Source organism: Rhinatrema bivittatum, chromosome 3 (assembly GCF_901001135.1).
Source record: "Rhinatrema bivittatum chromosome 3, aRhiBiv1.1, whole genome shotgun sequence".
In the NCBI taxonomy this organism is placed as follows: domain Eukaryota; kingdom Metazoa; phylum Chordata; class Amphibia; order Gymnophiona; family Rhinatrematidae; genus Rhinatrema; species Rhinatrema bivittatum.
In genome coordinates, this window is record NC_042617.1 from 321,349,566 (window position 1) to 321,360,381 (window position 10,816).

The 10,816-nt window shown below is 44.7% G+C and overlaps 1 protein-coding gene across 1 annotated transcript in view; it reads left to right on the forward strand.

Moving 5' to 3' along the window:
• CDK19 (cyclin dependent kinase 19) overlaps positions 1 to 1,136 on the forward strand; it is a 529,893-nt gene extending 528,757 nt beyond the window's left edge. The window contains exon 13 of the mRNA XM_029595265.1: positions 440 to 1,136. Within this exon, the coding sequence (XP_029451125.1) occupies positions 440 to 562 (123 nt within the window). The 3' untranslated portion in view covers positions 563 to 1,136. The remainder of the gene's footprint in view (positions 1 to 439) is intronic.
• Positions 1,137 to 10,816: the final 9,680 nt, after the last annotated feature.

Here is a 10,816-nt window from a genome sequence, read left to right on the forward strand (position 1 = left end):
TTTTTACTGCTTTTATGTGCACTTTCCTGGTGCCCAAAGACATTAGCGCGTCCAATAGAGGGTTAACAATGCACTCCGTCAGAAAGTGCTCGAGTCACAGGTTATCTGGCAAAGCTTCCAGCTCCTCCACAGAGGGCGTGCCTTGTGCTGATGACTTGTGGGCATACCTTTTACAGTTAAAAGGCACGTGCATAAAAGCTCCACTCCCCAGAGCGCCTTAAAAGTGCATGCTGTTTTACGCACATAAAACTTGGGTTCGTGCATGTAAATAACTTTGAAAATTCAGCCCTACATGAGTGAAACAGATAAAAGCAGCAGGTTAGGCTTTGATGTTAATATTGACATGGAGAAGAAATGCTTCATATTTCTGGTGGAAACAAAACGTGTTTTCTGCACAAAGTCCAGCTCACTTTCAAGCCTGTTGCTTTTTGTTTTCCAGCACTCCAGTTCACGCCTGGGTTACCAAAACAACATTCAGGGCGCCTCACAGTCCCAGACAGCAATGGGTTACGCCTCATCCTCTCAGCAGAGCTCTCAATACCACCAAGCCCACAGGTACTGACGGGCTACCACCAACACAGACTGAAAAGACTCCAGCAATATGAAGTTCTCTGTGAAAAGCGAAACCAAAAAAAAACCACACAAGGAAGGACTGCAGACTGCCAGGCAAATCTGGGAAAGGGCAGCTTCGATTCCTGAAGATTCTTCCTTTCAGCCCACTCTCACCTGCCTTGTCTTGTCCCCCTCCTCGCCCCGCAATCCTTTGCTGTGGTCACTCTAATGAGGGCATTTGACTTGAAGCCAGCACTTAACCTTCTGTAGCCTTAGGGTTCCCTTTCTAGTGAAGGCCGGGAGCCGTGGATGCTCTTCGTATCTGCAGATGAGAACCTCAGGTCCTCAGGCTCTGGATAGTTTTATACCTGACGATGTACAGATGCAGGTACAATGCACCTTTTTCTAAGCACTGTGTCTCGTTGTAGGATATTTGCTGTTTTTGCTAATGGATAGAGCAGTGTGGTTACCATCGGGCCGATACAGTAAAACGCGCGGGAGAGCCGGCGAGCGCCCACTCTCCCGATGCGCACCCAGCCCACTCTCCTGGGCGCACGATTCAGTAAGCAAGAACAGGCAAATGAGGGCCCGCGGTAAAAGGGAGGCGGTAGGGACACTAGCGCGTCCCTAGCACCTCCTTGTTGACAGAAGCGGCGGCTGTCAGCGGGTTTGACAGCCGACGCTTAATTTTACCGGCGTCGGTTGTCGAACCCGCTGACAGTCACAGGTTCGGAAAATGGAAGCTGGCAAAATTGAGCGTCTGTCTTCCGATCCGCGAGCCGCGGGCAGATTTTTTTTTTTTTTAAGAATTTTTTTTGGTGGGGGCCTCCGACTTAATATCACTATGATATTAAGTCAGAGGGTGTACAGATCCTGGTGCCGGCCGAAATTAAGGCCTGCCTGTGGCAGGCATTACTTCTGACTCACGCAGGAATAACTAATAGGCTCATCAACATGCATTTGCATGTTGCAGGCGCTATTAGTTTCGGGGGGGTTGGCCGCGCGTTTTCCACGCGCTATTACCCCTTACTGTATAAGAGGTAAAAATAGCGCGTGGAAAACGCGCATCCAAACGGGGGCTAACAGTGCGCTTGGCCTGAGCGCACTTTACTGTATTGGCCTGCATGTTAGTCCACTAGTATGCACAGAAATAAGTTAACAAATACAAGGAAAAGCAAAAAAAAAAAAAAAAAATATATATATATATATATATATATAAATATATACGGTGATGGCTTTTTATTGGACTAAATACATTTCTTGACTAGTTTCTCAGCTAAAACTCTCTTCTTCAGATCAGAACATACTTATACTTTCAACCTTTTTATTTATATTGTATGCTATCATTTTTATTTCTTTTATTGTAAATCGTTGTGATAGTACACAGAACAATGGGGTTTAAAAGGTTTAAATAAATAAATAAAAGTGAGCAAAGGTTGACAGTACCAGGAAATAGAAGTGACTCATGAAAAGGCAGTCCCATGATGGAAGGTTGGGGAAAGGGGTGATCAGAAGGGGACAGGCAGTACAGTGTATGGCTCATAATGAGTTAAGAAACTTAGGGCTTTACTCCTTTAATTGTCAGCTCCGAAGTATCCGATCATTTTAACTAGAAAAGTCTTGCGCCACTGGATTGTTTTAAATTTTCCTCTAATTATCCTGATCATAAAGTCATTGATCCAGTGGTCTGGAGGTGTCACCTTGGTCTTCTCTGTGGCGTTTGATCTTGACTCTTGCCTTTAATGTCTGGCCTGTCTCACCACTGTAGCATGCCTCGTCCCACTTTCTGCACTGAATATCATGCACTGCATGAATAGAATCCCCTTACGCTGAAAGTTTTTCCCCATGTGGGTGATTGTGGGGTCCTGTGATGCTCATGGTACATTGCAGGGGTATGTGCCTTGCTCGTGCCAGCTTTTTTATGGCAGAACTGGAAGAGAGACTTTTTAAATAACATCAGACATACAGCAGTGTTTCCGTGAGCCAGCACCAGTCACCGACAGCGTTTCTGCCAGTCTGCGGTGGCAGTGAGTGAAGGAGGATGAAGAAGCAGCAAGACTTGCCCTGCAGCTGCATATTCATACGCTGCACCGCACTCTGCCTAGCCCTCCCACCTTTTTATCCCAGTTAAGGCCCTGTTTTGGAGGGGAGCAGTTGCAGCTGAATGTTAATGAACAGGCACCAGACTGAGTCAGAATCTGCTCTGCTTTCAGTCCCCACCTCCTGTACAAATGCCAGGAAGGGACAGGGCTGACCGGGTCTCACTCCAGCTTGTTAACATTCAGCTGCAGCTGCTCCACTCCTAGAGATCGAATCTCAGGACCGGCTCCGACTGAAACAGAAGGCCATGGAGCAGAAGTATTACTTGTAGTCCTGCTGATGGCTGGCAGCAGGAAGGAGGTAGAGGGAGGGATTTTTGTCAGTGATAACTGGTGGCTCAATGGGAAGGGGAGAGAGGGTTTTTTTCTTTTCTGAGGACAGTGCTGTTGGTTGGTTGGCAAGGGGAAGGGGGAAATAGTTATTAAGAAACAATTTTCTTAAATCTGCACCTGGACCACCTAATTTAAGGAAGGTAGTTAGCCGGTTCCGGCAAACAAAAGGTTGAGACCCTTCAAATGTTACTGGTATATTGATGATAATTTATGATTTGGACAGAGGGAAAAGAAACTCGGGAACAGTTTGACAACTCCTTCAATGCCTTTCAATGAAATTCAAAATGGACTTTGCCACAGAAAGTGTCACCTTTTGGCTATCAACAATAGCCATCTGCAAACGTCAGTATACAGGTTCCAGCTTCTACCCATTATATACAAGAAAGGCATCAAGGGACGGACACCTCAAAGCCCTGACTGAATCCTTCAAACGAAAAGGCTACAAATCTCCTGCAGGACAAAGAGAGGAGACCCACAGAGCAAGTACCCATAACTCAGAGCAGGAGCAATTAAGACAAATCATAAAACAGCTACAGCTACTACTCTGGAAGGACGACTCACTGAAAGAAATATTCCCTGCTTCCAGGCAAGCTTCTGACAGAAGAGGGCCCACATCCCTGCAATGCTGCACACTGCAAGCTGTGCCGGCACATATCAAAGGAGCCCGCAATCAACCACATGGCAAAAACACGCAATACATTATTTGTAATTTGTGGTTTACACATTATTTAAGTAAATAGATTCTATTCATGGCCCTCTTCTATGTAGTGCAGAAAGTGGGACGAGGCATGCTACAGTGGTGAGAGAGGCCAGACATTAAAGGCAAGAGTCAATTCAAACCGACCCAGGAACAAACGCCACAGAAAAGACCAAGGCAACCCCTCCAGACTACCGTATCAATGACCTTATGATCAGGATAATTAGAGGAAAATGTAAAACATGCTTTTTACGTTAAATTGATCAGAGGCTTCAGAACTGACAAGAGAGGACTCAACAAAAGAGCTGGGTTTCTTAAAATGCAAGTGCCTGTCACCTTCTGATCAGCCATCAAACCCTGCAATCCCCGCCATCTTCTGTGTTGCCCTATCATTGGAATGCCTTAATGATTCAATTGTGTTTCCTGGGCACCTGAGGAAGAGAGTCACCAGACATGTTAAGTGAGTCCCATAAAAAGCTAGCACCTGATATGTTTTATGTTGTTTTCATTTGTTAACCTTTATTTCTTAACTAATGGATGTCAGGGACCTTCTCAGTGGATTTTAAGCAGCCTTATTTCTAATTTGGGTCTTGGGAGATGAAACAATAATGAGAAGAAAGCATCTGTGTGCTCGGCCTGGACTCACCATGGGAGCCAGCCTTAGTCACTGGCACGTCCTGAGCTGTGGAAAACAAATGCAGCTCTGCTTTCATGGAAAGCACTGCCTACTAAAACAGCAAGCAGGAAACGCTATTAGGACTCCAGCAGACCAAAGGATGGGCACACGAGAATGGAGCGACCTCCTGCCCGCCCCTCCCACCACAACATTTAAAAAGGGCGATGGACTGAACAGGTTCCCTGCAAGACATCCCACCCTCTCTTTTTGGAGAGGAACCACGTCTGCCTTGGGAAATCTTTGCAAGCACTTCAGCAAGAGAGAACCTGCCGTCCGCACTGACCCTGGCGGTCTCCACCTGCGGTCACTCACCATGTTACTGTGTTTAAAAGACCTGCAGGGAACGGTGCAATGCAAAGACATCAACAGCACTCCCTGTCTGCTTCAGACCAGAAACCGTTCTCACTCCTCCTTTGTCCAAGAACCTGTGATCGACCTTAGTTTTGTTTTGTTTTTTTTTGGGGGGGGGAGGCCGTTACAAGGGTTTAAACCTTTTTGCAGGAAATTGAAAAGAGACTTTGGTGAGTAGGACTCCCCCTGTTGTTAGATGCCTTTGGGGTGTGTTCCCTGTGTTTGAACGCAGTTTAATTGTGATGAGTTTCTATTTTCTGATTGTGCCCAGGTATTGCTGGGGAAAGAGATGATACTAGCAATGGGATATTCCCGCATGAACCCACTTGTTAATCAGCGTCCTCACTCCTGCAAGCTTCATGCTCCGTTTGGCGTGGGGCTGGTGGTTCTGCTGCTCTTTCATACTTCCAGCTTGATTGGAACCAGGGCCGGGAGCTGGAGCTAGGAGGCTTCCTCTCTGCTTTAATAACCCCTCTTACTCCACCTTGGTCATTGCAGGGGCAGTCCTTGGCCAGCAGCCACACCAAGGCTCCTTCCAAACTCCTTCAGTCGTGTTCCCTGGATCTGACTCCTGGGTGTTACTGTTGTACAGTGACTGTGAGTGCTACCTCCACAGCATCCCAGACCCAAGACACCTGAGCCAGGAATCAAATCTAAGTGTGTTCACGTGCAAGGAAGCGGCAGTCCGAGGGTAACCCAAACCAGACTCGTAAGAGCGCTTCACTTCTAGGTCTTAATGATCCTGACATGAAATTCTGACTTTAAGGATCGCATTTACCATGATTTTTACTGGTCTTCAGCAGGTTCTTGGTCTGCCAGAGACCAGCCTTGTCAGTCCCAATTCTAACATCTCATTGCATCCCCTCCTGCTTTCCTTCATTCGGCATAATCTGTGCTTCAGCGATAACAAAATGCATTTACTTTTGCATATTTATTCTAAAAATGACTTGTACTGTGCGCTGCGCATGTCTCCTGCACGGTTAACCACATCCAACATGGCCGATGTGCTGAAATGTTTTCTAATGCCATCTGTTCGCAATGTTATATACCACAGCTTGTCATTAAGTTGCCTGCAATAGAATTTAGTTGTTAACTGTTTAGTAATGTTCACACTGGGAGTTGAAAAGTGTAAATATCTGAAGAACTGAGCCCCGATGAAGCCTTGAGCGAATCGCACATGCACAGTCATTATTTAGCCAGAGACACACTGTCACTATTAATTTTTTTTCACATTGAGCTGGACTAAGCTTTTAATATAGTGAAATACATTTGTATTTTTTGGCGAAATTCAATATTTGATGTGGGTATCATCCTAGAAAGAAGCAGACTACACTGTCGACTTCCAGCATCCTTGTAAGGGATCGGGACTCAGCCCCAGCTAAGCGTGGTTCTGGTCCTCATGTTCTCCCAGCGTGTGGCTTTACATCTGACACTGGATTTTGTTGTTTGTGAAAACATATTATTGAACAGCCTAAAATATATCTCCTGGAGGAGAGAAGATACAGTGGGCATAGGATGCAGACTTTTTAAATACCTTAGAGGCACAGGAATAAAACATTTTTCAACAGAAAGAAAACTGTAGAACAAGGGGTCATAATATGAAGCTCTAAAGGGCAGGTCAGGCCTAACGTCAGGAAGTATTCTTTCACGGAAGGGGGATGCATGGAACGCCCTCCTGGAAGAGGTGGTGAGGACAAAGCCCGTAATGGAATTCAAAAGAGCATGGGATAAACACAGAGATTAAAAAGGGAAATCTGCACGGAGCAGCCATTTCCCTAAGAGTAATATAACAGTAGCTTGCTTGGATGGGCCGCGTGGGTCTTTCTCTGAAGACATCTATTGTGTTGCAGGATTCTGTACCTTTAATTGGGCCAGCAGGTCTGCTGACTTTTTAGGTGCCTCTCTAGCTGTTCACCACAAAGTCGCACACAACCTCCTTACCATTTTTTTTTTTTTAAACAAGGGGCCAGTACGATCACAAAACGTTTTCTTTTTCTGTACGCCTAGGACCTGAGTTAAACGTGTTCTGCGTGGAAGGATTCCTCAGTCCGCCCCTGGCCTTGAATTGGCCAGTTTGGCCATTTCCGCCATGTAATGGTCTTGTATGCAAGGGCTAGGCAAAGGCAGAACAAGTTTGACGTGGGCCCCAGTAAGATGAGAGAGAGGACCACGGCACATTGTTGCGTGTCTAGGAGCTGCATTTACAGCAAATGCTGAATGTGCTCAGCTGGCCCCTGCAATCTGTCTCAAAGAATAAGTGTGGTTTGCTGCATGCCAAGCGCCAGACGAACCCTTCTAACATTACCTCTTGCAGTAGATGAATAAAGTTCGGGAAGCAAATTTTCAGCAGGAGGTTTTCTATGCTGGGCTATTTTCTAATTGTAACATTTTGGGCCCATTTTGTGCAATCTACCTATCTATTTAAGTCCAAGTTACTGTAAGCAGATGTATCTTGTACATTAATTGCAGCTATCCAGAAAGGCAGGTATGCGTGTGCTGTTAACCACAGATATTTCTTAATGTATTCTGTGCCCTTCGGTCCTGATTTATCAGTCTATAGATAGACGTTTTGGTTGTTTCAGAACTGGGTATCACTGTACTGCTGCTACTTGCAGGGTTTAAAAAGTCTTTCCCATCTTCGCAGAGGCAGCTCACCCATGTTGCCCTCTAAGAGCGGGCGTTGCCCCTTTATGAAATGAGGCATGGGTAGCTCACACCGTATGTGACTGCCTCATAACTTAGACCTTTGCTTCTGAAGCTCCTGAATGAGAACTCAGGTCACTGCACAATAAAACCAAAAGGCAGCTGACAGCATTACACAGTAACTTTACTATCCTTTGATGATTTGGGCTCCAGAATGGATCATAGAAACACCGAAGCTTTAAGGCAGATAAAGATCTTCAGGCCGGAGTGGTCTACCCATTTTCCCCATCTGTTATCCGCTGGCCCTTTCCTGTTGCTTTCTCCAAGGCTGAAGATCCTGTTTGTGTGCCCCATTGCTCTTTTTAATTCCATTAACATCCCTCATGCACTCGCCACGTTCTTGAGTTTCTCCTCAGTCCGCAGCATCAGAAAAAAGCAGACAATTAGGAATGCTTAAGGTGGCCGCTTAATTAGCACAAAGGAAAAAAAACAAAAACCTGCATCAAGAAACATAAGAACCATTCTGTTTCTACTCACCCATAAGTTGACCTCTTCCAATCTCGCATCATGACCCGTTGTTATAACGCATTTTCCGTCACAGAATGTTTGCTTCAAGTGCATTATTATTTTGCATTGTTTGAATGCCTTTATCAAATCACCCCTCCCTCCTCTCCTCTTGGGGATATATATTCAGTGTTTAGATCCTTAAGTCTCAGCTCAGTATTTATGGTACAGGCTCTGCACTATGTCGATAGCTTCCTCTTCTGGATCCTTGTGGAGATGCATCCTCCACAACTGGGCAACGATTTAGAAAGAGGCATTGCCACCTCCTTTTTTTTTCTTCTGATTATACCATGTCCCATGCACTCCAGCATTCCTCTGTCCCTTCTCACCGCTTTTTTGCAATGTTTGGCAACTGTGAGGTCATGAGATGTGACCTCCCAAGTCCCTTTCCTGTTTGGTGGTTCTTAGAAGTGCAGTCCCCGTCATGCGCTGCACACTAGGATTTCTCCACCTCAAACAATTCTTTGCTTTTTTGCATTAAATCTTAATTGTTACTTCTCAAGCTTTCTTAAGTCTCCTCATATTTTCCCTTCCCCTCAGAATGTCAGGTACCTCCAATACTTAATATCCTATGCAAAGAGAGAATCTTTCTAACCAGCATTCCTCAGTATTACAGAACTGGCCCTGTGCGCTCCTTCCCACTGAGCAAACACCACTCACCAGCCTGCTTAGCCATGTGAACATATTTTCAGATAGTGAGCTGGAAGTCACCAGACAGCAGCAAAGAGGCCTCCTTTATACCCACAAGGACCTTTTAATACACTGAGAAATTATATATAAGTGCAATGCCAGCACAGTCTGATGGTAAAGAAATCTTCACTAACGGGTCGGTTTTAAAAGTGTTGCTTGTGCAAAAAAGCCCATATACATGAGTATGCGGGCCGTGCGTGAGCAATGCAGATTTTAAAAGATGCAAATTTTGTGCATACATGCATGTGCATGAGCAAACAAGGGGGCGGGCCTATGCATTCCAGGGCGGGGCCAACAGTTACGTGTGTAACTCGTATTTTAAAACCGGAGGCCACCCTGCCACCTTAGCTGCATATATTTACTACTGCTCCTAATGAGGAGCAAACTGCAGAAATCACGTTTTAGGGCTTACATACCAGGGTGAAGAACCACAGAGGTCTGAATGACCTCAAGATTTACTGGGCAAACTGGTGGACTAATTAGAAAACCTGGGAATGTCCCTCACACAAACATGTTTTAAAATCTACCTACATACGCGTGTTAAAGTCGACCCAATCCTAAGGCAGAAACACAAAGTATGTTTGCTCAAGTAACCCTTAAAATTAGGAGCACGCTTACGCGAGATAAGCATATCTTAAATCATACGCATGCAACTGCGTGCATGATTTCAAATTCCAGCACATCTCCATTCCCGTGCTCGTTTTAAAATCAGCCTGTAAGTGAGCATAGCCCATGAAGTAAAAACTGCAAGCTCCTCCTTTCCATTTACTCTTCTTGCACACTCCTCATGGATAGGAGTGGGAATACTACTTGCTTATAGGAGCTCCCCTTCCAGGTGGGGATAGACAGCTGTGCGTATTAGTGCACCTCATTTTGCAGAGAGTGCATACAGGAAGAATGTATTAACCAGTAATACATATAAATACCTTCTAGATATTTCTTAGCACTTTTATATAGAATGCTGACTAAAACCAGAAATCAGTTTTTAGTAAAGTTATTTTCCTCTGCTCCAAAGAGTAGAACATGTCACCGGAAACCTTATGTGAATGGCCATAGAGTTGAATACTTGTTTATGGTTCACCTAATCATTGAGCCCCACACATGATCCCAGAACCTCCTTAACTCTTCTCCTCAGTTTGAGGAGGATTCAGTCTTCTTGGAATACCCTGCCTGGTGGTTATGGTAAGGAACAGGTATGGTTTGGGGTGATGGCATGAATGCCAGAGATGTGCACCTGTGTGCTGGCTGAGCCATAGAATGACTGTCATTTCAGTTGAAAACAGGACATAATCTAGTACGTCTGCTAAACAGGCCTAGAGGCATTTCCAGGAGGGGAAACTGCAGTGCACTCTAAATTATATGATAAATTAATGTAATGCTTATGGACCTCCTTCCATTGACCTTCCTGACCCATTAATCTCTCTGCCTTGCCTGAATGTTTCTCTCCCACAAGGGTTTGTGCATTACCATCACCCTGATATTTCACTGATATTACATCTTAGTAATATCATGGGCTGGCTCATATAAATTGTCCCTATGCAGATTTATAAATTGACACTGCAGTCTGTATGGATCACACACACCACATCCATCTGACTTGCAATTATCTGTGGAAACGGGTGCGAGCTTCATACATAACCTTGCACGCTATTCTTTAAGGGAAATGTGATGCATTCCATATGGATTCTGTAAGCAATCTGGTCTGCTGTGTGGGAAGAGGAGAACTCAAGAATAGACCTTTGCAGGGACAGGAGGCAGAAGGGACTAGTGGCTTGACAGCTGTGGCCTACCTTGGTGTCATGACTTAAGCTGTGCAGCAGATGAATTCTGCAAAAGTCGTCAGCGCTGTATTCGTGGCATTGTATATTCTGCGGAGGTGGGATTGAGGGAGAAATTACATTTTTAGAAAAAAGAACTGAGGTATTCTAAATGATGTAAAATATTTTATAAAGAACTTATCACATAGAGTTCACTTTCGTAACTTTCAGGAAAGTTTCTCGATTGTGATTGAACAGAGAATTGGAGGATTAAATAAAAGTATTGTACATAAGGCCATATATAATCCTCTTAAGAGTCGTTCCCCAGGAGCGGCATGTATTGTTATATTAAACAATTACTTAATGCACTGTTATCTTCTAAATATTTAGGAATAAATTAACACTATTTAAGGGTTTTTTTGTTTGTTTTTTAAGAAAATCCTGTCTTGTGTAG